This window comes from Megalopta genalis, chromosome 1 (assembly GCF_051020955.1).
Source record: "Megalopta genalis isolate 19385.01 chromosome 1, iyMegGena1_principal, whole genome shotgun sequence".
Taxonomy (NCBI): domain Eukaryota; kingdom Metazoa; phylum Arthropoda; class Insecta; order Hymenoptera; family Halictidae; genus Megalopta; species Megalopta genalis.
The window spans coordinates 17,139,902-17,165,100 of record NC_135013.1 but is presented as its reverse complement, the minus strand read 5'-3'; the positions used below and the strand labels follow the sequence as shown (position 1 = coordinate 17,165,100).

Sequence of the window (25,199 nt, the reverse complement as noted above, 5' to 3'; positions counted from 1 at the left end):
CGATGCGTGCGCATTAAATGGACGAGACGGACGAAAAGGATTCGTAACAAATAATAGTATTCGGTACATTTTATTTCTCTCGTTATCGTATCGCGACGTACATTTTAATTTCCTCCGGAAATCGTTTCGCGGTTCAAAAATAATAAACACATTTTATATTCTATCAAAATTCAAAACGTACGCAAACCGTACCACCGCACGCTCCATAAAAAACATGGTATAGAAGGAACAATACATATATGGGGTGGATCATGCAACAACTGGAATAGCTTCGATTATATCGTGAACAGTTATTTTAATGAATAATATATTTCGATGGAAGCTTGAATAGCTTCGCGAATATCGAGTCTGTTTGTTTAAACTTAAATTAGATCGGAGCTTTAGTTACATACTCCACCCTGTATCACTAAGAAATGCAACAGTCTATTCATTCAAACGCATTTAGCAACGAACGGTGTCGCAGTCAGAACCTTTTTCATTAGGAGAGCCGTTCGAAGATTTTAATCAGCAATCACAGTACGTGTAATAAGTATAATAACCGTTTAAACAGCAAATAGAGAGATCGTTTGAAAAACAAAAAACACAAATTTACCCTCGACCAATAAGTTGCACTTTGGCATAAGCTCCTTTGCAACCGGCATGCGATGACAATAAAATTTGCAGAATTTCATTTGTTTGATCCTCCGAAAGATTTAAATCACTGTAGGTCGCTGCATCTGCTATGCACATTTTCAATGCAGATTCGGTCAAGGGCTCGTACGGCACAACAGACACATCGATCATTTTATCAGCGAACGCTTGACTAATTTCATCGACACTTTTCGTTAAGTCTATCTCCCGTGCTAATTGGTCGTTCACATTTTCTACGTTAAACATCGCGATCACTGTGATGCAGGTGTCGTTGATCTGTTTCAGTTTACTTAACAGATGAACAAATCCATCCAAATCTACCATCTTCAAATTGTCTACGACCAGCACCTCGAAAGAATCGATCGCAGGCCTGGTTTTCTCATAAAGTTCGTGTCCTACTGTCGCATCGAGTATAAATATCTTTTCTTTCTTTGGGAAGTTCTTCAAAATAATTTCGGTAGTGTAGGATTTTCCAATGCCTGTTCCACCTACCAGACACACGGCCTTTAGACGATCAACGTCGTTTCGCAAAGTATGAACAATATTTTTGATCGCGTTTGTTTGTCCATGTAATTTTTCTTCTAGTTCGACAGCGATATTCTCAGACCACGACATACGGTTGCAAACAGGGTACGAAACGGGATTCAATAAAAGAGCAATTATTCCTGCGATAATCGGTAGGATGCACAGACACGTTAAACCGCGGCAAAACATATTTCTTCTTTTCTTAACTGGAACTTTAACCTTCGATGCAACTAGTGGTCTTAGTTTCTTTTTAACATCTTCATAAGAATTTATGTTCTTTACTTTCTCAACGTCGACTTGTTTATTTTCAAGCGGCACGGGCACTGGATCATTGTTTGTATTGGTATCTGTTTTGAGATCATCGGGTGGAGGAGTATGTCCTTTTACAGTGTCTACATGATCGATTTCCATGTGTTCTACATCCTTCGTTATTTTATGCGACACAAGATTTGACTTTCTTAGTATCTTATTGTCGTATAGTTGCCAATTAGGTGTTTTAAATGCATCTGAATAAGATATCGTTTTCTGCCATTCGTTTCTGCTTTCGTTATTTCTACATGAAATTACTTCTGACACTGTGTATCGTCTAAAAACAAAGTACAACTGTATAAATTAAGAATAAAGCTTTGCGTTCTCTTACTTAACTTAAGCAAACATTTCATTCTACCTAGAATTTCCAGTTTTCCCAAAGATTTGTTCGCAACTGTATTGTCTAACTAAGCCAGGAGAATTCCCGGATTGATAAGACTCCGTTACACGTATTCGTTGAGGTGAAGGTAGTTCCGAAAAACTGAAAGCTCTGGTCAATTTAGTAGTATCGCAGTCCGATTCTCCCAGTTTCATTGTTGCAAAATGTTCTTCCATGGTCTTTATCCAATATTATAACATTATCAAAAACGAACAAGACCTGTACATTCAAATAGCAGTGTAAATAGAGCATAACCTCGATAATTCAACAAACGTTTAGACCTTTTTTTTCTTGTTACGGCTATGCATAGATGATTCTTACCGAGTCAGCCATATCGAGAATACGTGAACGGAAAATGATGTGTTTTTTGTCAATTCAAGGGTTAAAAATATATTTAAAGGTGACAGAAATATTCAAGAGAATCTCTTATATCTATATCCTGTAAAGAAAAGTTTATTTATCTCGTTAAACATAAAGATAACATAATTTTTGCGGCTTTTGCTATACAAGCTCCCCTCGTGTAGAATTCAAGAAACTCTCTTCAAGGTTCGTACAGCGCCGATGCGCGTAGCCGGGAAATGCTGGAACTATTAGCCAAAATTATCGACAACTGCTCTGTCGGTCACATCGTTCAATAGTTCGAACGTTCCGCCACTAGATATAATGACACCGGATGTAGCGTTGTCACCCCACCATTCTTGCAGAAGAGAAACGAAACGAACGAGTGCATACTGCCTCGAGCCGCTTCTTCGTTCTCATACTTTCGTTGCTCTTGCCGGCGTTGCATGGTTCTGTGTTCTGTCTTGATCTTATTTCGTTTAGTTTGCAAATTAATTATGGCCGAGAACAAGGAGCGTACTTTCATTATGGTGAAGCCGGACGGTGTCCAGCGTGGACTCGTCGGAAAGATAATTCAACGTTTCGAAGATAAAGGCTTCAAGCTCGTTGCAATGAAAATGGTTTGGGTAAGTAGATACATGATTAATGTGATCAGCCCTGAGTTAACCTCTGTGTGAAAAAAACGCGCATACTCATATGCAGTTATCTCGTTGGCCACGTGGATTCTGGTTTCTTGCGCTGCATATGCGAACACACCTGTCGCGTTTTTGCAACTGTAATTAGTCTCGCGATCATCGTTTCCAGCTTACCTTGACATTGTAATCTTTTCCGTCAAGATGAAATGGTCTGAACGACGGTCTACTCTTCCTGAATAGTCCGCACACAATTCTGTGTTCATGCGAACTGTGCTAATAGAACTGTAGTCATTTTGATTCAATTGGTACTTCGTCTGCTACCTACTGTAGCATTCTGATAACTAATTCGCGTATTTAAAAGAACTTAAATTATTTGTTTAAAAAGAGGTAATTAAATCGTTTAATGACCGTTCGCAGAAACGTTAAGGCGAATTAAAGATTGTTAATTGATCAGTTGGAAATTAATATTGGCACATAGCCCAGAGATAAAACTGAGAATGAAATATATCTGATCAAATATTGCAATTTATATTTGCCAGGCAACCCAGGACTTGTTGAAAGAACACTATGGAGATTTGGCGAGCAGGCCCTTCTTCCCAGGCTTAGTTAAATACATGGGTTCTGGACCCGTTGTGCCTATGGTAATAATTTTTTTTTTGTACAATATATTTGTACCCGAATATTTTGGAGTAAATTTACTTAATGTCTTCCAGGTATGGGAGGGCTTAGACGTAGTAAAAACTGGTCGTGTGATGCTTGGAGAAACAAATCCGAAAGACTCGGCACCTGGAACAATACGTGGAGATTTTTGCATTCAGGTTGGACGCAACATTATTCACGGATCAGATTCTGTGGAGTCTGCAAACAAAGAAATTAACTTATGGTTCGGAGAGAACAAGAAACAAGATGTCGTTGATTGGTCTTCTTGGGCGGAGAAGTGGATCTACGAATAAACGATACAAAATAATTGTACATATGTGTTAACAATTTTGCAGCCTATTTTTTTGCATATCGTCAAAAGTCGATAAACTTTTGTCGAGTCTTGATCATGTATACTGCCATTCAGCAACATAAAAAAAAAAGGAGCTGTTGTACATAAATTTGTTTGAGAATAATAAATCAGGTTCTTATACGAATTACTCTTGAAGGAACAATAACTAGATTAATTTAATTACTGCCCTCTATAGATTTATTAGTATAGGTATAATTAAGTATCAGAGCCATTTTGTATTTTATTATATTGATGTTGTATAAATAAACAGTTTGATATCAATAACATCGCGTATACAAATTTCATTGGAATATATATATACACACTTTCATTTGAAAATAATTCAAAAGTGAATTTTGTGCAACATTCTGTCGTGTAACAGATTGAAAATAATTATACATTTTTTCAAAAGAACACTGTCAAACATTATTTATACATACTAATCAATAGTATGTTTAAATAGATAAACTAAAGATAAAAGAATGAACGAATGAATTCCCGATCTCTTGAATGAGATCGTCAAGATAAATGCACGTTGTTGCGTAATGGTAACTATGTATAAAAATACTAACGCAGGATCAGAGTTGGGCATTAACCGAATCAAATAACTAATTTAATTGTCGAACTAATCGATAATTAAATAGTTGCTTCAGTTAATTGTGATTACACAAGAAAATATAATCGTTGATTGCGATTTACAAAGAAATATTTCAATTGTAGTCATTAATACGTAGGTGGATTAAACATTACCCCAATTCTGTTCAGTACAAACTAAGATTCACATAATCTTAGGGTGTGACTACACGGGCACTTTATACAGTGTTTAGTACGCCGCGTACAAAGAGCGGCGTCAAAAATATCATTTGTCACATGCGATTATTGATCACAGCATACAAAACGTCTATGCAGTCACGGTCTTAGGTCAGAGTCACACGAGCATCGAAGAAACGGACGTTGACGATCTTTCCTTGTGTTTCAAGATAAAAACAAGGACAAATCTCCCTTGCTTATCATTACTGAAACAAAGAGGGACAACAAACGTCCGTCGATTTGACGTTCGCGCGACTCTGGCCTTTTAAGCATACTTGTGGGATTGTATATTTAAGTATTTATAAAAAAATAACAAGTAGCATTGTTCTTAGGAGTCTCCGATTCGTCGAGTAAGTGTTCTACGTTCGTAGAACGTGTGCGTGCCTCGTACGGACAACTTCTGTTGTAAAAATACATCATAATTTTTAACAGCTTTTGGTATCTTCGTCAAACGATAAAAAAACAAGGCATTTTCTTCGTGTTTTTGATGTAATTACCCCACGCGGTTACGCGTGAACATCGTCGTTTATACTTTGGCAGATGTCAGCATGGAATTAATTATCACACTTTCCTAAGAATGAGCCGCACGATGGACAGTAGTGGTTTTGCGTCATGCAGCTGTTAATACAGTATGGACAGGGAACGCAACACCATAATCTGTAATAATAATAATTAAATTATATAAAAATTATATATATAATTATAATTAAATAAAATATAATAAATAAGTAATTATAATAAAATAAATATATTATATATATAAATTATATAAATAATATTAATTAAATTAACTTTCCCTGAAATGATTCTAACTCGACTAAAGAAGCAGAAATTGAATAAAATTTCATTTTCAATGGTTTTTGTAACCGTACGACGAAAATCTATCATGTTAGTTCGAGTTAAAAATAATATTTGTAATATAATTACCCGAATACACAAAGAAGCAGCGCAAACAAATGAGTTTTCGTATTTGATTCGGTCTCTACTCGCGTGGAAATTTCTGCACGACATCGGGGGCATGTCATCCGTTGCGATTCAGGACCAAATTGTTGAGATCCTACGACGATCACACCTGAAATATTAAAATAAAGAAATTAAATAATAGGATATGTAGCAGTGTGTCTTTTTTAGTAACAGGACACTCTCTGCAATAAGTATGATCGACGTCTGTCGAAAAGATGCGATTATATTATTCAAAACGCGATCGGTCGGGTTTCAATAATTCGTTTTACGCGCCTTCGCACTTTGTTGGCTTTCGGATTATGCGAGGCTGTCATGTATAGAGTTGGATTAAAATGAACTGGCCGTTGAAGCTCCACGTTTCACGGAACAGTTGATTTTGATCCATCGGTAGCAGTGCCGTGCTCTCTTTTTATCTATTGAGTTGGCAACTAAGTAATTTCCGATTTCAGTTATAGATGTCTCTCATTCCCATTTTTATGATATCCGTAAATGCTATATTATAAAATTATTATTATTATTATTATTATTATTATTATTATTATTATTATTATTATTATTATTATTATTATTATTATTATTATTATTATTATTATTATTATTATTATTATTATTATTATGTTATTTTTTATTATCCGTGAATGTTAGCAAGTGGACAAATTGAATGCAGCGGTCAAGGAAAAGCGACCAGAATTGGTCAATCGTAAAGGTGCCATTTTCCAGCAGGACAATGCTAGGCCGCACACGTCTTTGTCCACTCGGCAAAAATTGATGGATGTTGGTTGGGAATCGATGTTACACCCACCATATAGCCCTGATCTCGCGCCATCGGATTACCACTTATTTCGATCCCTGGACAACTCCCTTCGTGGTAAAACTTTTAATGATGATGACGCTGTAAAATCTCACTTAACTCAGTTTTTGGCCGAAAAGCATCAGACTTTCTACGAGCGTGGAATTTTCAAGTTGTCGGAGAGATGGCGAAAGGTCATCGAACAAAATGGAAAATACATTACAGATTAAACTTCATTCCAAGTAAAATGAAATTTTTTATTTTATTGAACAAATCGGCAATTACTTAGTTGCCAACCCAATAGATTATACATATATTTACATACTTGGTTGTCCATCGTTGTAGTGTGGAGGTGGAGCACCATAGCTTGGCGGTGGTGTTGGTCCTGTCGCGAAACCTGGAGCTGGTGGTGGCATGCCTTTATCCATGGCGAACGTTTATCTGAAAGAAAATCGAACGAACTCGTTGAGAAATGGAAAAATTCGACGACCGCCATTTTAGTAGACAGTTAAAAAAAAAATCTGTGAATGCAAGTGTCGTCGCGGTGACGTGTTCGTGTAAGCGTGAAAAACATTGATAAGGCGCAGCAGTATTGTAGTATGAACAGATCTCTCAGTATATAACATTGATGACTAACAAGTCACTTGATAAAGCGATATGATTCATCGATCCACATCGTCGAAATTATAGGTGCACCATGTACAGTAATATCCAACAGCATGCTTCAAATATTTTGCAAAGTGCATCGTAACGTTAAATATTGCATCTATTGTCTTGTTCGCTAAACTGTTCGTCTTCTAGATATATTAAAGCGAACTACGACTAGTTGATCTCTCGATTGTGCATTTCACACTTTCTATTCGTACTTTCTAATCGAACGTAAATATGTTACCTTTTATCATCATAATCTCGATCAGCGAATATTGTCAACCGTTTGCAAACGAGGATCCTTTTTAAAAGGTTAGAAAAATTTCCATGAAAGAACATGATTGTAAATGATTTTGAAAATGCAGGAATTAGTCTCAAGATTATCGATGACTATCATCCCTGCTTATTCGATTGTGCGCATTGTTTTTTTCGTTATATAATAGAATACTCGTTGTCATTATCACGAGATAGGAAATAGTTTTAGTGGAAAATCCATGGTGATGCAACACGTATATTTCATTCCACGATGCATCTCGATAATAAGCCAATCTTTTATCGTGTCACTGTATAGCATACGGCACAATCATCCTCTAAGTGTTGTATTATTATCCCGCGTATTCTGTAATTTATTATTGCTCCGTTGATACATCTACAAGCGATATATCAGTGCTTCGGCTGACACGAATCTCCCGTCGCCATAGTAATAATCGATCGATATACGATAAATTCGGCGAACGAAATGTACATATGTGGCAACTGCGCATCGACATTACCGTCGATCCGTCTCGGGATAAACACACTGCAATTTGCACAGAACGCGTTTTTCGTTCGATCGATTTTAATCGTTCATAAAAATAAATCTACTGCAGCGCGTAAAGATTGTATCAATGTCGCGCGAGGTCAACGTTATCGATGTAATTCGATTGGTTGATTGAATTTTTTTTTTCCTGGTAAGTACATCGATGGATATTCGTTATCTATACCGAGAGAGCACTAAGATTAAAGATAACAACGGGTCGATAAGACGTCAAGGATAAACAAGTGTCACGTTTACGAAGCTGTTGCGCTTTCGTTTTCTATAACCTGGAAAATTGTGTCCGACGAATAAGGAGTGGTCCCGGTTGATAGAAGATGTTATCGCTGATCGATCGGAGTCGAACACGAGGCTCGCGTTTTTACACGCTCGTAAACATGGCACCTGTTTGAAATTCATTAGCGCGATGTCGTGCGACGGAAGTGGATTTCGAGTTCCGATACGAAGCAGATAAGTGTATGATTAACGATCGGATAGTACTCTCTCGCTGGAGTTGACAAAACCATTTTTTTTTTAGACCACCGAAAATGTTCAGCGTTTACTTTATGATATCACGACTTACTTTATGATAAACGTATTTATTTAATTTTCGCGTGATTCTGATCGCGATACAAGTCTAAAGAAACGATTAAAAGTATAATACCTGGAAGGTGTGCATGCAAGAGTTCACAATGTAAATTATGATTTTACCATGCACCGATGTGTCACGCAAGAACAGGTTTTTGCTTTTTTTTCGTGAACGACGAACACTACGGAAGACGTCGCTGTTGAACGTCGATGTTGCGACTATTTTGTTTCTCGAAGGTTTCTATAGAACTTCGCGTAAAACGATATTTAATTATTAATCTACGCCAATGTTAAGACCATACTTTAGGAGCAGCTCTCTTTCTGCACGAGATACAAACGGAAGTATAGAGCAAGAGAGCCGGCCGGCAGAGCGACGCCTAACGCGCGGCTACTATCCGATCGGCAAACATTGCCTACATGTAGCTTAGGATACATTTTCAACGGTCGATATGAAATCTGTCCTTTTATCGAGACACCCCCGACGACATTTAAAACTTGAAAAAAAAAATTCGAGGACAATGCTTACGCCGATACATTGTAGCTCTAAATATAGAAATGATGTTACTCTCGAACTCCGACGAGAAAGTTGCATTTTCGAAGGAGACGAACTTTCGCTGTATGTTTTTAAAAGATAAAGTTGATTTTGGAACTTGACATGAATATACAGAGTGTCTGTATATTGTTAAGATACAATTATATTGTTAACAGTTATATTGTTAACAGCTATATTGTTAACAGTTATATTGTTAACAGTTATATTGTTAACAGTTATTTTGTTAACAGTTATATTGTTAACAGTTATATTGTTAACAGCTATATTGTTAACAGCTATATTGTTAACAGTTATATTGTTAACAGTTATATTGTTAACAGTTATATTGTTAACAGTTATATTGTTAACAGTTATATTGTTAACAGCTATATTGTTAACAGCTATATTGTTAACAGTTATATTGTTAACAGTTATATTGTTAACAGTTATATTGTTAACAGCTATATTGTTAACAGTTATATTGTTAAGATAAGTCTGTATATTGTAAATCGATGTGAAAACAAAAGAAGTGTGAAACAATGCATATGAAGACGACTATTTGATTCAAACGATGACCGAGTGAGCTACTAGAGCAAGCCACTATAGTGGCGCGTCGTTCAGAGAGATGATATCCGCGGAAGCCACTATAGTGGCGCGTCGTGCCTAAAAGGTTAAAGACGCTTTCGACGAACAACAGACGAGTGCATACATACACATTTTTAAGCTACTTCGCGTTGAGGATATGTCGAAGCGGGAAATATTATGCGACAGAACAAAATACAAGCGAAATGACGCAACGACACGTGTGTAACCTTGCAGAAATTTCCTGATATCGTGGATCGTGGCCGAGGAAACACTCTAATTAACAGAGTACGCGAACTTCGAGGGCAAGAGCTTCGCGTGTTGTACATTCGTCTGTCTTGTGTTTCACCGTGCGCCCTGGCTACCATTATTTTCGCAAGGAACAGTCCGCGAGAGATTTATGTTTACGATTCTCAAGAACGTAGGTACAACTGCGAAAATATTATGTTCCGCGTGAACGTTAACGCTTTTGTTTTCGGTGCTATTTTTATGAAGCTCAATGCTCGGCCAACATTCGCATTTAATAGGACAACATATCCGTATTCTACGTCTAATTAATCCACAAATTCGCGTTCATCGGATAGAATCTTGGATCAACGAACGGATAACGCAACTTGTGCAGCATGCTGCCATTTTAAACAGCGAACGAAACGAAATTTCCATTTTGCAACGAATTGTTAAGCCATCGTTCGAAAATAGCTTTTTCGTTTCAAGGATAAAATTTTGAACGTAGCGTGTTACATAAACACACTCAAACCGAACGTAGAGACTTGCGCGTTAGCAAATGTTATGGTTTCGTGCATTCTCCGGCACACTTTTACCGCGAAAGATTACAGTAATTTATTCCGTGGCCCGAATTACAAAGCTAAAAATACTTTGGATTTATTCGCTTCGAAACGAACACGGGATCGATGTAAAATTACATGGCGTAGCCTTGCCAGTTCCAGGTGGGAACGTGACACCGAAACGTGAAATTTCATACCTCTCGTATGCACACGTTCGTACATCGCGGTCTCGCTATAATACCTACGTAAGAATGCAGCGTTCTCTACGCTAAGCTATACATACGTTGTTAAACACAGGCAAAAGGAAGCTGTAATGTAATTGACGCAATTGCACGAGTTCCGATAAACAACGACGATTCGAGGGCGTCAACGAGCGAGCTTCGCCGGGACCGGAAGTCCCCGAATAAAGACAGAAACGGCGATCGAATCTGTGTTCACCAAGAGAACCACTGTTTCAAGGTATTATTTCAAGTGTAGATCGGCGGATCGGTGTGTACGAGATAGGAAACGTTGGGCGTTCGATTCACGCTGACAATTCGGCACCGATTACCGTCTAAAATTAGTTTACAACGGACGTTCCACGAGAATCCACATGCACACGTACCTGTTGAAGCGAAAGATACACTACAATGTATACACGCGGACGGTGGAGACGATACGCCGGCGCGATGAGAGGACGACGATGCCTGACTAGCAACTTGTCTGTGCGGCGCTTTCACGCGACTCAAATTTTCTATATAGCCGAGCACGCTATCGCCGCGCCGGATAGGTGGGAGACGCTGTATATTCGAGTCGCAATTCTGCGAACTGACGTCGCGCGATACGTAATTCTTTGCAACGTCTGCGAACTTTCATCAAGGAAGAATCTCTCTCTCTGTGACGAACAGAAGCTTCCGATACTATTCGTTTCTGATATTACTTACAAGTATTATACATACTTGTATACGATACGAGTATTATACTTACTTATATTATATACTTATATTGTATTACTTAGTATTATACTTGTATACTATACGAGTATTATACTTACTTGTATTATATTTATATTATATTACTTAGTATTATAATTGTATACTATACAAGTATTACACATACTTGTATACGATACGATTACAAAGATATAATTATAGTTACAATTCTTGGGAGGAGGAGGTACGATTGTTCGAGTCTCGTTGCTCATTTTTATATTTTGTTGTTGGCAATCGATAACCATAAAAAACGAGCCACATGGCTCGAATAATCGTATCTCCTTTTCCCGAATTGTCCATTTTTACGCTTAACCCCTTAACGTGCACGCTCGAGTTAACTCGAGCGCGCTAAACTGGCCAAACTGTGCACACTCGAGATGATTCGAGCGGCGTTGTATTTTATGCTGCTATAATTTCTCACACCCGAATATAATCGAGAATTGAAAATAACAATGTGAAAGCAAAGAAAAAAAATCGTTTTATTGATATTTATCATTTACATGGGATTGTAAGCTATATAACACTTATTTATTCAAGAATAAAATATAGCCTTTTTCCATGGAACAAAAGCGCAGTATATCAAAATTCTCCACCAAAAGAAAAGTTGAATCAGGGCCGGTAACAAATGGAAACCTTTGAGGATGTGGATTTGGTTAGATATTGCTTATCTTCTTTTACCGATAAAAATATGTTTTTTATTTTAAAAATAGCAATTCGAAAAGAAGGATAAAAAAGTCGATGTACGTGTAACATTGCAATATTCGGCTCTTTTCTGCAATGTGGATCAAAATCCAAAATTAAAATTAAAATTTTGATTATTTTTGTATTCTTTTCATTTTTTTGCCAAGACAACGTTCTAAATTGTGTTTTTTTACATTAAAAAAATTGATTTTCTTTGGCCGGCCTTTTTAAAAAAAACTGTGCATTAAGGGGTTAATCTGAGCGTCAGTTAGGGAGACATTACTGTATATACAGGGTGTCCCGAAAATGTCTCGCAATCCGGAAACGGGAGGTTCCCGAGGTCATTCGAAGCAACTTTTTCCTTTGCGAAAATTTTCTCCGAGGCTTCGTTTACGAGTTATTGACGAAAAACACTGACCAATAAGAGGCGAGCTCGGCTGGCGCGCGGCGGCCCAGCCAACGAGTGCACGAAGCCCAGTTTCGCTCATTGGCTCGGCCGTCTCGCGCCAAATGATTTTCGTTAATAACTCGTAAACGAAGCCGCGGATTGCATTTTCGCTAAGGAAAAAGTTGCTTCAAATGACCTCAGGAATCCCCTACTTTCGGATTGCGAGATATTTTTGGGACACCCTGTACATACCTTCTTGCGGTACTCTGATACGCGACGAAACAATTGAATATCTACCGTATCTTTGGAACATAAACAGAACTGAAATGAATCATCAGACGGTATCAATTGTGCAAAAAAGCACAATGTAAAGATAAATATTTAATTTCGGTCGTAGAAGTCGATAATATGCTGCTTTAAAGTCCAAATAAAATTCTATTGTTAAATTGTTCGGGAAGTTTGTTTCGCATGATACGTTTTTGCACTTATGTACGGCTGCGTCATACAAGAACGGAACAAATCTTCCGCAGTTCCCGATATTTCAGATAAGAAGTGGAAGTTCGCAGTCGAGGAAACGGTTAACCATAAGAACGAGGAAACTTGCAGACGGGGGAACTGAGTAGTTTTCCTGGACAGTTTTACATTAGTGTATCGAAATATTTCGTCACTCTGGAGACTGGATACACGTGCATATATGTATATTAGGTCGAGTCATAAATAACTTCCAATGCAGCCAGGTAGAAGTCCCGCCATGAGTCATTGGGACAAATGAGTTTTTGCTTTCATTGAACAGATAAGGGTTCAAAGTAAATAAATAAAAACAGAACAAAATAAATGCTACTGAAATGCTGCTGTTCCTCCAGGGAGGTATTTTAATTTATGTATATATATTTATTTTAATAAATATTATATAATATTAATTTTAATAATAATTTATATAATATTATATATTAATTTATTATTTATAATTTAATATATATACATATATATTTTTTTTTGTTTCGTTGATATTCATTTTCTCCTCCGGTCAATCAATGATTTTTCTAGAAAGAATTCGGAGTCTACAGGTTGGCTATCGGGTCTTAGAAATGCAAAAGTAGATCCTAGAAGACTCATACGTAAATGTTCGTAATTTAATTCTTTAAGTGTACTCGAAGTGTACACGTTCTTTCCCGCGAAATTATATTAGTCATCGGTAAGTGTACAGACGTACGCGATACGTTATTTCCGCTATAGAAAACCACGGTTTATGAACCGTTGGTAATATTGGTAACGACACGGAAGTGGTATGTTCGTAATGATTAGAACATGCATGTTAATATATTTGTAGATTAATTCGACATTGACAAACGGCAACGCAATATATTGCTCCGAGTACACGGAACTTTGTTTCGTAGTATCGATATCTTGTTGATATCCATAATCAAAAATTCATAGATACCGATCGCTGATCGTATCTTGCGATTATAACTTCGTAATCTTCAGTATGTTAATTGTTTCTTCGTATAAATATAGATCTTTTAATGAATACCATAGGTCAACAATAAGACATTAAGATGATTCAAGAAATAGAATGGTACTGCCGAAAATAAGGTCTATCGATGAAATTTATCTTAAATACAATGAATGGGCTGGAGATACGAGTAAGGTATGTTAACGGGTAATATTAACTTGCAACAAATGGAAATGCGTCAGTGTATCGTTTACTCACCTTTCGTGCCGCGTGAAGATGCTTGAACATTTCGCAGCGTTTTTACGCAAGGAAATAATTAATAAATTCGTAACCGTTTTTATTTATAGACGGTTCCATTATCTGCGACATCGTTCTGGTGGGAGTTCAAAGAAACAACTCGAGATAGTAGTATTTTATCTATATTTGATGGTTTATTTACGCTAAGTGTTTCCACAATTGTTGTTGCATCAACTTAAGATATATTTAGGCAGTCGTCTCAATTTGACAATTTCCTTCGTGAATTTGTAAGAACTATGACATCCGAATCATAAATAGAATACAAAAATATATAGAAAATATGCGATAATCTCTTGACGATCGTAATTTGTAATGGAACTCAGGCAGAAATTGTGACCGAAATACTCGTCCGGTAACCGAGGCGATATCGTAAACTAATTTTTAACGACACCAAACAGAGAAAACTGTTCATTGTTACCCTGAATACGCGAATTTCACCGCGTGGCAATCGGTAAACGTCGATTAACGTATACGTTTCCCCTCGATTCAATTAGTCCTACGCAATCAATTCAATTCCCGCTCTAATCGCCCCGTTTCGTTTTGTTTCTAACGATTTCGAGTTAACACGATCCTATTTGGTATTAACGTACACGTATACCATTTGTATACAAAACCATTGAAATTCCTTGGACAACACTTTGCTACGGAAAAGAAGCTCTTCAAATTCCAGTCGATTCTAGGAAAATGATTATACCGTTCAACATTCGATAACTTTGCGATCTATCGATAGAAGCGGACGGTCATCCAATTATTCTAGTTCCAGCGTCCGTCCCCTTACTATATGTTCTTTGGCTAAGACAACAACTCACCCTAATAACAACAGTACAAAGACAACAACGTAAAACGTGTCGCGAACAATAAACGTCGTTTTTTATCACCCGATTGGAAACAATTAGTTTTAGAATTTCGCGTCCAACTATAATAATATCAATCAACATATTTTCCATCTACAAACACGATCAACATCGTTACGCACCAGAATCAATTCGATCGATCGTTCGCGTCGATACCGTTCTCGAGTTTCAATTCCTACGTGACTTTGCCAGGCTGACGAATCAGACACACTGTATCGTTTACGGACAGTAAACCTATTAGTAAAATGATCGGAGAACGACGATCATCAGCGAGGAAAAGTTTCATTCGAGTGTCGCTCGAAATCCGTGGTCGTTGACGCGTTTTCGAATACAATTAGAGTACTACAGCTTTACCGAACGAACTCGAAGTTTGTAGGAGGAGCTAGAGGGGGGCCACTGGGCGGAGTTAAAAAACATGCGCAAAGTTCATAGATAGAACTGGGAAAAATTAGTGGCCGGAGCTGAGAACAATTTATCTAAAAGCTAAGAGACGAATTGGTAGTAGATGCTAAATAATTTTGCTAGCGTACTCGAAGTCTGTGGGAGGAACTAGAGGGGATTACAGGGCGGAGCTAATAATATGTTCAAAGTTTGCAGGTGGGAGCTAGAGAGATCTAACGAGCGGAGTACAGAAAGACTCTCGCAGTAGTTAAGAGGTTGCCTTGAAAATCTGAAGTTCGTAGAAGGACCTAGGGGAATTAGTGGACGGAGCTAAGAAAAATCTATGACGTAAATCGGTAGAAGTAGTTTCCAGAAAATTCAACTAATTACATCGTGTTGATAATCACGACTAGACGCTCTGTGTAGCAGCCAATCGAAAACATTTTTTGGAAGCAACAGCCCTGCTTGCGGACCAATGGCGACGTTCCGCGGCTAAGTGGGCGGTGCTGAACACGCCCACCCACCGTTTTTTCTTTCAGCGGCGCATGAGCGCTACAGACCCCAGTTCTGCTCGGTTTAGCTATAGAAAGGGTTCGTTTGCAATGCGAATGTCAATACGCTGGCAGTTGTCGGATTGGTGTCTATGCTTCGACGATACTCGCGAGGAATGTTCGACAGTGCTCTCTTATCGATCAAAACGGACGATTTCTATGGATCGAGACCGAGAGACAGAAAGAGAGCCAGAGAGAGAGGGGGGGGGAGAGAAAGAAGACGGAGGGGCAGTAAAGGGGCACTAAATGTCACGGTGATTTCGCACTTCGTGTTTCGTGCACGGTGCCACGACGCGATTCTCAGTCTTCCGAGTTTCTTTACGAGGAACGATCTGACGCGGACTTGCTCTTCGGCTTTCGGCCTAACAGCTTGCGAAAAGATGAAGTCCATCGAGACCGCGTAAACGCCGTTGTGCTCTGCTCGTCTGGCTCGCTGCAGCTCAGAGACTCGCTGATCTTCCTGCTCTTGCCGCTGCTGCTGCTCGTACTGCTACCCCCGTTCTCGTAACATCTCGATCTTCGATCCCCAATCTCCGAGGAGAACCTGAAACCGTTCATATCGTTCATTAACACGATGATCAACCATGTATCGACTGTCCACGAAAAGATGGCATAGAGAAAGAGATTGTAGAGATCTATCTCTCACCAACTGAAATCTCGTCTACCTACTATATGCGAACTATACCTAAGTCCTCCGCACCGCATTGTCGAAATTGCCATCTTTCGTGGACGGACTATAATATAATAAACCGAAACTTATTATATAATAAACTGAAACCGTTCATATTGCGTTAACACGATGATCAACCATGTATCGACTGTCCACGAAAAGATGGCATAGAGAAAGAGATTGTAGAGATCTATCTCTCACCAACTGAAATCTCGTCTACCTACTATATGCGAACTATACCTAAGTCCTCCGCACCAAATTGTCGAAACTGCCATCTTTTCGTGGACGGATTATATAATAAACCGAAACTTAATATATAATAAACTGAAACCGTTCATATCGCGTTAACGCGATGATCAACCATGTACCGACTGTCCACGAAAAGATAGCATAGAGAAAGAGATTGTAAAGATCTATCTCTCACCAACTGAAATCTCATCTACCTACTATATGCGAACTATACCTAAGTCCTCCGCACCGCATTGTCGAAACTGCCATCTTTTCGTGGACGGATTATACACGTTCTTGTTTAACCCTTTCGGTACGAGCGCCGGATATATCCGGCATCCATCTGATGACCAATATGGACGAGTGCCGAATACATCTGGCATCCATGTAAGCCATATTTCTGTAGACTCTTTACAGAATGTTTACAGGAAACATTTAAAGAAAGATTTAGAAACGGATTAAGCACAGTCATTACTTAACGCTTAAGAAAATCTTCGTACAAAAGTGGACTGACCCTGCGTTATGTGCGCATTTTCGGCGCGGCACCCCGTACAGTGGGAGCGTCACGGCGGACAACGCGCTCTTACCGAAAGGGTTAACTCTCTTTTATCCGTGCAGGTGATATTGCCTTGTCGCGTTAGGCGATTCGCTGTGTACAGTACGAGGGAAATAATATATTGTAGACGGAAGGGATCGAGATCACGAACCCTGAATCGGACGAGAAGGCTCTAGCCGTGGCTGGAGCGCTAGAGTTGGCCGACGACAGCGAGATTTCAGCGACCGGTGTGCTGGGGTACGCTTCGTCGTCCGAAGCACTGTTGCTGCTGGTTGTGCTGCTACTGCTGCGGTTGCTGCCAACCGCGCTGCTGTCCACGCTGGAATCGTCGATGAAGCTTATTTCTCTGTCGGCCAACGGCGAATTGGTCCTCTGTACACGCGACGTTGACGTTGTCGATGTCGGCGTCGCGCTGGGTCGCAACCAGGTGCGCAAATCGTGCAGCGGCGCTTGAAGGCACTTGAAAAGATTGCCGCTGAAACGTTCGAAGGATTCATTTCACTTTTAGCTCAGACCGGTACTCGTGTACAATAACTAAAACTGTTCTCCGGTTGGATCGCTTCTGAAGTTCTACGTGGCAATTTATTAACAATTATAGGAGCGCAACATCAATTCCTACGTTTCGTTGGCTTTCATAATGCGCCTGTTTCCCGTAACACGTTGCAATTACGATCTCTCTGCGGCCATTTTGCCGAAGCTAGAAAAACCAGAGGGTTGGGCTTGACATTCTGTTTGTTAACCCTTAGAGCTCTATGTACGCATATATGCGTTTGGCGAAAGTCATCCGTGTAGCCTAAGGCCGCATTTATGTGTTTTCTCTAAGTCATCGGCCTGGACTAAGGGCGCATATATGCGTTTGTCGATTTTTTCAATCGATACGCAGTTATTTTCGTGTAAAATTAATACAGGGGCACTCGTTAATAATTTGCCTTCCTTAGGTAGCGGTTGGGCGATATTAGGGTCATAAAAATCCCCGGGAATTTCCGAAACGGAAATCCCATTTGATATCCCACTCTCTAACCAATTAGATTTCAAAATAATTACCTGCACTGTCACCTTTTCGCGACTCGAAGCACTCGAAACGACTCGGTCAGCAGTATCGTCTTGCGAATGTAAGAACCTCACGGTCTCGCTCGCGTCAACAACGATAGTGCGGAATATAACTTGTTCGATTATTTTTTTTTATTCGTGACACCCTACAAAATGTCAAATCTTGAGGAATATTTCACAAGGGACGACAGTGAAATAGAATATAGCGAATCACTATCATCGGACATTGAATCGGAAGATCAATTATTTAACCTTCTGCAAAAGAATCGCTATAATTTATTACTGTTTGCGCCTTGAATGGTCACTTCGGTGTGGCAAAAAAGTATTCCGCCCCCAGCGATGGTCAGCGATAGCCGCGCTCCGTCCCTACGAACCGTTTCGGCCAGGAGTATTCAGAGCTCAAAAGGTTAACAAGGTGCTTTATGATTATGCGCCGTGTTACGGGTGTGTACAGCCGAAAAGATGTGAAGTTAACGTTCCAAAAAATTACCGAATCCGCTTGCTGGCTCTTCAATCTTTTCTAACATTTTCCGCGATGTGCCAGTCTAGGGTCAAGTCGCATATTTGCACGCAGAGGACTCTAGAAGCGTCGCGCGGTACCGGGGAACCGAGAAAAGGATGAAGGAACCTACTCGTCGCGATAGTCATCAATCTCTGCGAAAGTGCGACGCGCGTACAAACAAACGGAACACCGGCGACGACGGCGGCACGACGTGGCGTGAAGAGTCGCTGCTCGCAGATGCCTTGCAGCGTGTCTCAGCGTGATCGCCTCCCGGGTCAGGGCTGCGACACCTTCCTCCCTTCTGCGTCTCTCTTCTCCTAATTCGCCCTGCTCCACACGTAGTTTCTCCTTCAGCACTTCGTTCTAAAAATAGAAAACGACAAACTCATTACTCCAGACAAACATAAAGCCTTTCAACTTTTCAAGAAATAAGCTATAGGGCACAAGAATCCGCGGACCTCTATGCAGTCGCACCGACGTTCCCGAAGGATATTTAACCAGGGAACAAGTTGCGATATCGTTACATGTTTCAGTGCCTTGAGATTCGCATGATAATTCGCAAACTGGTCGTTACTTTAGCGGCAGTTTAAGCACACGAGCTAGTGGGGCTTGGGGATGAGGATGGGATCACAATGTGCCGGACAAAGCGCGATTAAGTAGAAGCATTCATAGCTAATCGATCTCGATAAAGGCTGTGGCCGGTCGTTTATCGAAAACAGCGGCCTTATTTTCACCTCTCTCTCAAGAGCATCCCGCTCGGCGCGAATCACCGTGGCCTGCCTGACGACATCCTGTCGTGCTCGTTCGAGAGTCTGCCTCGTAATCTCGTTCTGCGCCAGTTGCATCTGCAGCCGACGCAAAGCCACCTCGCGCTGTCTGTCCAGCTGGTCCCGTGCCGCTACGCAGCTGTCTCGTTCGCTCTTCGCTCTTTCGGCTTCTTCCTCGAGTCGCAGGCTTCGCTCCAGCTGCAGAAACAATTCGTCCTCCTTGCCGCGAAGCTCCGACTCGCAACCCTCCAATCGCTTCTCCAAGGCGCGTCGATTCTCCTCCAGTTTGTCCCTCTCGGCCTGCAATAAAAAATCGAACCGTCAGAAAATCAAGTTTTTCACTGCCGTTACAATCCCGCATTGTATTCCGCATTCTATATATTTCTATATATTTCTATATATTTCTATATATTTCTATATATTTCTATATATTTCTATATATTTCTATATATTTCTCCCGTATTCCGCAAGGTCTATAATTTTTCTCCAAATGGCAAACAGTAGGCTTTGGTGTTTTTTTTTTATTTTTTTTGAAAGTTAGAACAATTTTCCCCACGATTCCACAAGCCGTTTATAAGAACGTGCGCGCGATAATGCGAATCTTTGCAAGCTTCCGCAGTCTGATAACGAAAGACGTCGCCGAGACACGACCCAGTTCCTAAATCGTATCGTCTAACAAGAGTACCATTTGCATCGTGACCTCGTAACGAGCATGACTTCATTTTCTTGGACGACCTCGTCTAGTTCGCGAATTGAAAACGACACCGTTTGTTAACATCATTCTGCTGGAACAACGACGTCGGAAAATTTCTAAATTAACCTTTTAGGCCCGACGCGCCACTGTAGTGGCTTTCGCGGATGTCATCTTTCAGAACGACACGCCACTATAGCGGCTTTCGCGGATGTCATCTCTCTGGACGACGCGCCACTATAGTGGCTTGCTCTAGTAGCTCACTCGCTCATCGTTCGAACCAAATAATCGTCTTCATATGCATTGTTTCACACTTCTTTTGTCTTCGCATCGATTTACAACAGTCTGCAGGGTGTCCCGAAAATGTCCCGCAATCCGGAAATGGCGGGTTCCTCGAATCATTTGAAGCAACTTCTTCCTTTACAAAAATGTTCTCCGAGGCACCGTTAACGAGTTATTAACGAAAAACAGTGACCAATAAGAATCGAGTACGGCTGACGCGAGGCGGCCCAGCCAACCAGCGCGCGAAGCTCAGTTCCGCTCATTGGCTCGATCGCCTCGCGCCAGCCGAGCTCGCCTCTCATTGGTCACTGTTTTTCGTTGATAACTCGTTAACGGTGCCTCGGAGAACATTTTTGTAAAGGAAAAAGTTGCTTCAAATGGCCCGAGGAATCCGCCACTTTCGGATTGCGAGACATTTTTGGGACACCCTGTATATACGGACAGACTATACAGTATCAGACTCTGCCGTCCAGAGAAATAGCCTCGCGCAGAATTCAGCCGTACCTAAAAGGTTCAAGTATACAATACAGCAAAGCGAGCGCGTCACCAAGTTATCGAACGTTTCCTATTCCCAACAACTCTTTCGCCAAGGACAAGAGCGTGCACCGCTCACTTCCGGCACAGCGATCGCCTTCGCGTCGTTCAATATTATTCCTGGCAATATTTGACCGTCGTTCCCAAGAGTCTGGGTACAGGAAAGCTCGTAGAAAAATCGAACATGCGCTTATCATTCGCGATTAGATATCGCGAGACAGATAGAGAGGTGCCGGGTTTCCTCGGCGTGTAATCCTAGAGCTGGCACGAAAATCTCGCGGCGTCGTTATCAGCGGCCGACGGTTGTCAACCGTGGTTGGCCGCGAGCGGATCCGAGCCGCGAGTTAACCGAGTTAATAGACCCAATTAAAAAAGCGGATGGTAGAGAACGCGTATCCAGCATTGCATCTAATTTCATGGCCGCTGCGTCGAAATGCATCCGCGTCTGCTGCTCTCCTCGCCGAGGAAGAAACGGCCGCGGCGCGCGCTCGGATGTTTGCATGCGAGAAAGGCCTCCGCCGCGGCCGGTTCCACCGTGGATTCCATTGTTCCGCGCGGTCCTCTCGGAAGCGTTTTGCGGATCGCGTAAGCGTGTCCGCGTATTTTTGCCCGATGAATCATCCGTACGCACCGCCGCCGCCGCCGTGCCGATCGAAACGCGCGCGGCTAACGTGCAATTAAATCAGGTTTGCGTCATCGCGTCTGCGGCCGTCCGTGCAGGTTGATCGGATGGCGATCGACTCGTCGATCGCACGCCGCGGCTAGCCGACGGGCGATTCGAGCACGGATTTTTAAAACCGTGTCGAGAAATTCGATTTCGACTCCTCGATGGGAAAAGTTACGTGAATCGTGTCTCCTCCGAACACGACGATCACGATTACAAACGTTTAGGGACGGTTAAGTAACGCGCGCAGTATCTGGGACACCGTGAGTGCGCCGATTTTCTTGCAACAGGTCCCGAAACGCCGAAAGGCGTCTGCTGCCTCTTTATGATCTCACGCCCTGTCGAATGGTTGATCAAGAAAATCATGAACAAGAAAATCGACGCGTCATCGCCGAGTGTCCTCGCGGAATCGCGAGAAACTTGTACGTCGGATTGCGTAAACGATTTACGATTAATCACCGCGATGCCGAGTCTGCGTGCGCAAACAGGTCGTCATTGAGCGGTTCGATCCTCCTAGACTCCCAGACTATGCCCATCGACGGCGGCCCGCGTCTGGCTCGAGTTAACACGGCTCCGAACAAAACGACCAGGAATCAATCGGCGTGCCGCGCCTCCTGATTAAGGTGAGTCCACACCGATTGCCCGCACCGTCGAGCTTGTTTCTTCCTTCGACAATTTTGGTACCGAAGGAAGCACGCGCCTATTTTCGTTGCAAACGCGGGGAACCCTAAGAATCGACGGCTACGGAAGAATTTCGATCGGCTCGCGTCCCAAAGGGAGATAGCGCGGTTCGAACGCGGTCCACGAAGGTGTCTCGGCGATCGTTTCGCATCGGTCCAGGTGTGGATCCACCTTAATCCACTTGAGTCTCAAGCAGCACCGCGCTAGATGCCGCATTGTAGGTCAACTTAGGTGGGTAAGCCAGCCTCGAGAGGTTGATGAACGCCATCCACGGGCTGGATCGGAGCAGACAGCGAAGAGTTTCGCGGGCGGAACGGAAACGACCGCCAGGAAACCGAAGAAAGTCTCCGACGTTGAAAAAAGGAAGAGAAAGAGTGGGAGCGAACAAAGGGGTAGGGATCGGAGACACGTCGAAAGACAAGACGCGAGACCGCAGAAGGAAAAGCAGAGTAACGAAACGTAACCGATTCGTCTGTCCTGAGTTTTTTTTCCCCCCTTGAGAGCCGCGATTCCCGACTCGACGGTCTGGTTTTGCCGGCCGCGAGCAAATCCTGCGGTTCGAGACAGATAAGCAGACGTACAAGTGGCCGCCGGAGGAAGGCCAAGGGGAAACCGGTGCCTCGCCGAGGAACAAGGCTCCAGGAGTCCAACGCGTCCCTTCTGAAAAGGCTTCTTCGCCCCGTACAAGCGACCCCCTCGAGTTCGCTACTAACTGATTTGCCCATCGCTTACGGACGACTCTGGTATTCTACAACATTTTCAACGTTAAACCTACCGAGCGCTAAGAGTAACTGCTGCTTTACGACGACGGAAAGACTGAATTTATTTAGACCTTGCAGCATTGATTTTTTTATGATATATGTATTAGGGGGACCGGAAAGTGATGTCGTTTCTGCGCATGTCAGTATTCCTTTTTTTTTGCATACTAATTTTTGCATACTAAGAATTTGCATACTACATGAAAAAAGGTTGTTGATAATGAGAGTGATTACATCATTGATTGAAAATAAAAACTAGTTAAAAATTTATCTGTTTGAATTTAATGTAAACAAACGACATAACTTTCCGGTCCCCCTAATATTTCTTTTACGATATAATATATGACATAATATACAGAGTGTCCCAAAATTATGGTACTTCCGAGAAATGAGGGGTCCCTGAGATCATTTGAAGTAACTTTTTCCTTTGCAAACATTTTTTGCGAGGCACCGTTCATGAGTTATTCACGAAAAACGCTGACCGATGAGAGATCGCTGACGCCCCGCCCTCGCGACCACTGCCGCTGCGTCAGCTGGACGGCGCGACGCGGCATCGGCCGCAGTCGCTCTCCGATTCGTCGGGGTTTTTCGTTAATAACTCGTAAACGAAGCCTCGGATTGCATTTTCGCTAAGGAAAAAGTTACTTGAAATTACCTCAGGAATCCCTCATTTCCGGATTGCGAGACATTTTTGGGATACTCTCTATATATGATAATTTTATAAACTATTATATTTTTATAATATTAATTAATATTATATAATAATATTATATTAAAATCATAAAATAAAATTAATAATAAAATTATCATATATATATACGATGATATATTAATTTCTTTTCCTTATAATTTCAATAATCTAACACGAAACGTAAAACCGATCGTTTGAACGAATCGGTAGGTTTAGAGTGAAAAGCTGCAATATGAGACTGAAGATTGTCTTTTATGACGGGCAACATTATTGCATAACAACAATTGTCGTGGAACTGGAAGATGCGAATAGAGGCAAACAGTTGTAAAGTAATTTGGTAAATCTTTTCTCGACGAGGAACAAAAAGAAGACGGCGCCTGTCCAGGTAGCCGGTCAGGTTGACATTACTCTGTTTACAATGACTGCGAAAAGGAAGCTCTTAGGTCAGACTCACAGAAATTGAAAAGGGACACTGTTGATACAAGAAATCAGGTATCGCTCGCTCCGTGACTCATCCCTTATTTCGGCGACTCGAATTGACAAGTACACTGAGACAGTACTCGAAGCACTATACCTGGGAAGGAGGATCTCGAGGATTAACCTGAATGGTAATTGACGTGTCGTTAAACACGGGAAACTTGGGGGATACCCATTGAAGCTACCGAGTATAATACTGCGCAACCCGTTGTGAAATAATATTAGGTCGACCGGAAAGTAAGCCCAGTTTCCTGTGCGGCATGTTATTCTTTTCTTCCGAGACGTAGATTCTTGTTTGCCATTATAATAAATGATTATGCCGTCGTTAGCAATCATCTCTATACTATTGTCCCCATTAATAACCTGTAATAAAATACAGGAATTACCACTTAGCTCCTGTCTTCGCAGAGTTATCTTCTATTCATTACAATATGAACCGTCTTAACTGCCTCCTTTTGAGGATCAATCCATTACCATAAGCCTCGCTACTGTTTAACGTGCCTTACAATTTTGTCGTGACCCTACGATCCCCGTCGCGGATTCTAACGCGTTTTTGATTCTCTTACTAAGTTTCCAGACCCATTATAGAGCATGAGAGAAGAGAAGAAATCCGATTTTTGCAAGTTCCTAACAGTGGCGGCGGCGGTGGCGGCATTTCCCCTAGTAATTCTATAGTTGACTAATTAATAACTTGTAATAAAATATAGGAATTACCGCTTAATTCCTGTCTTCGCAGAATTATCTTCTATTCGTTACAATATGAACTGTCTTAA

The 25,199-nt window shown here is 41.2% G+C and overlaps 4 protein-coding genes across 7 annotated transcripts in view; 1 reads left to right on the top strand and 3 right to left on the bottom strand.

Moving 5' to 3' along the window:
• Window positions 1-54: 54 nt before the first annotated feature.
• On the bottom strand, window positions 55-2,322 carry LOC117222302 (uncharacterized). 2 transcript variants are annotated; one of them, XM_033473937.2, is made up of 3 exons: window positions 2,165-2,322; window positions 1,823-2,062; window positions 55-1,741 (listed from the first exon to the last, which is right to left on the bottom strand). In XM_033473937.2, exons 2-3 carry the CDS (start codon window positions 2,017-2,019, stop codon window positions 589-591), a joined length of 1,350 nt encoding a protein of 449 aa, XP_033329828.2. In that variant the 5' UTR covers window positions 2,020-2,062; window positions 2,165-2,322; the 3' UTR covers window positions 55-588. The 2 variants fall into 2 exon arrangements, with proteins under 2 accessions (XP_033329828.2, XP_076378643.1); XM_076522528.1 differs by lacking the exon at window positions 2,165-2,322 and having other exon boundaries at window positions 1,823-2,157.
• Window positions 2,323-2,544: 222 nt separating this feature from the next.
• On the top strand, window positions 2,545-3,953 carry awd (nucleoside diphosphate kinase). Its single transcript, XM_033473948.2, has 3 exons — window positions 2,545-2,808; window positions 3,357-3,458; window positions 3,531-3,953. Exons 1-3 carry the CDS (start codon window positions 2,629-2,631, stop codon window positions 3,768-3,770), a joined length of 522 nt encoding a protein of 173 aa, XP_033329839.1. The 5' UTR covers window positions 2,545-2,628; the 3' UTR covers window positions 3,771-3,953.
• A 30-nt stretch (window positions 3,954-3,983) lies between these two features.
• On the bottom strand, window positions 3,984-11,056 carry LOC117222318 (lipopolysaccharide-induced tumor necrosis factor-alpha factor homolog). 2 transcript variants are annotated; one of them, XM_033473960.2, is made up of 4 exons: window positions 10,904-11,056; window positions 6,697-6,812; window positions 5,546-5,690; window positions 3,984-5,275 (listed from the first exon to the last, which is right to left on the bottom strand). In XM_033473960.2, the coding sequence occupies exons 2-4, from the start codon at window positions 6,797-6,799 to the stop codon at window positions 5,173-5,175; spliced, it is 351 nt and encodes a 116-aa protein (XP_033329851.2). In that variant the 5' UTR covers window positions 6,800-6,812; window positions 10,904-11,056; the 3' UTR covers window positions 3,984-5,172. The 2 variants fall into 2 exon arrangements, with proteins under 2 accessions (XP_033329851.2, XP_033329859.2); XM_033473968.2 differs by lacking the exon at window positions 10,904-11,056 and adding an exon at window positions 8,524-8,720.
• Window positions 11,057-14,195: 3,139 nt separating this feature from the next.
• Window positions 14,196-25,199, bottom strand: part of LOC117221963 (uncharacterized) — a 44,063-nt gene continuing 33,059 nt past the window's right edge. For both annotated transcript variants that reach the window (XM_033473354.2, XM_033473363.2), the window contains 4 exons: window positions 19,616-19,948; window positions 19,012-19,244; window positions 17,481-17,804; window positions 14,196-16,419 (listed from right to left, as the gene is read on the bottom strand). In XM_033473354.2, the coding sequence (XP_033329245.1) occupies window positions 16,194-16,419; window positions 17,481-17,804; window positions 19,012-19,244; window positions 19,616-19,948 (1,116 nt within the window). In that variant the 3' untranslated portion in view covers window positions 14,196-16,193. The remainder of the gene's footprint in view (window positions 16,420-17,480; window positions 17,805-19,011; window positions 19,245-19,615; window positions 19,949-25,199) is intronic.

Excerpts from the sequence above, each read along its gene's own strand:
- LOC117222318 (XM_033473960.2), bottom strand. The coding sequence starts at position 6,799 with ATGGATAAAGGCATGCCACCACCAGCTCCAGGTTTCGCGACAGGACCA. Across the intron at positions 5,691-6,696 it reads CTACAACGATGGACAACCAA|GTGTGATCGTCGTAGGATCT; the intron begins GTATGTAAATAT and ends TTAATATTTCAG. Across the intron at positions 5,276-5,545 it reads CTGCTTCTTTGTGTATTCGG|ATTATGGTGTTGCGTTCCCT; the intron begins GTAATTATATTA and ends TTATTATTACAG.
- awd (XM_033473948.2), top strand. The coding sequence starts at position 2,629 with ATGGTTCTGTGTTCTGTCTTGATCTTATTTCGTTTAGTTTGCAAATTA. Across the intron at positions 2,809-3,356 it reads TTGCAATGAAAATGGTTTGG|GCAACCCAGGACTTGTTGAA; the intron begins GTAAGTAGATAC and ends TATATTTGCCAG. Across the intron at positions 3,459-3,530 it reads CTGGACCCGTTGTGCCTATG|GTATGGGAGGGCTTAGACGT; the intron begins GTAATAATTTTT and ends AATGTCTTCCAG.
- LOC117222302 (XM_033473937.2), bottom strand. The coding sequence starts at position 2,019 with ATGGAAGAACATTTTGCAACAATGAAACTGGGAGAATCGGACTGCGAT. Across the intron at positions 1,742-1,822 it reads GGGAAAACTGGAAATTCTAG|ACGATACACAGTGTCAGAAG; the intron begins GTAGAATGAAAT and ends CTTTGTTTTTAG.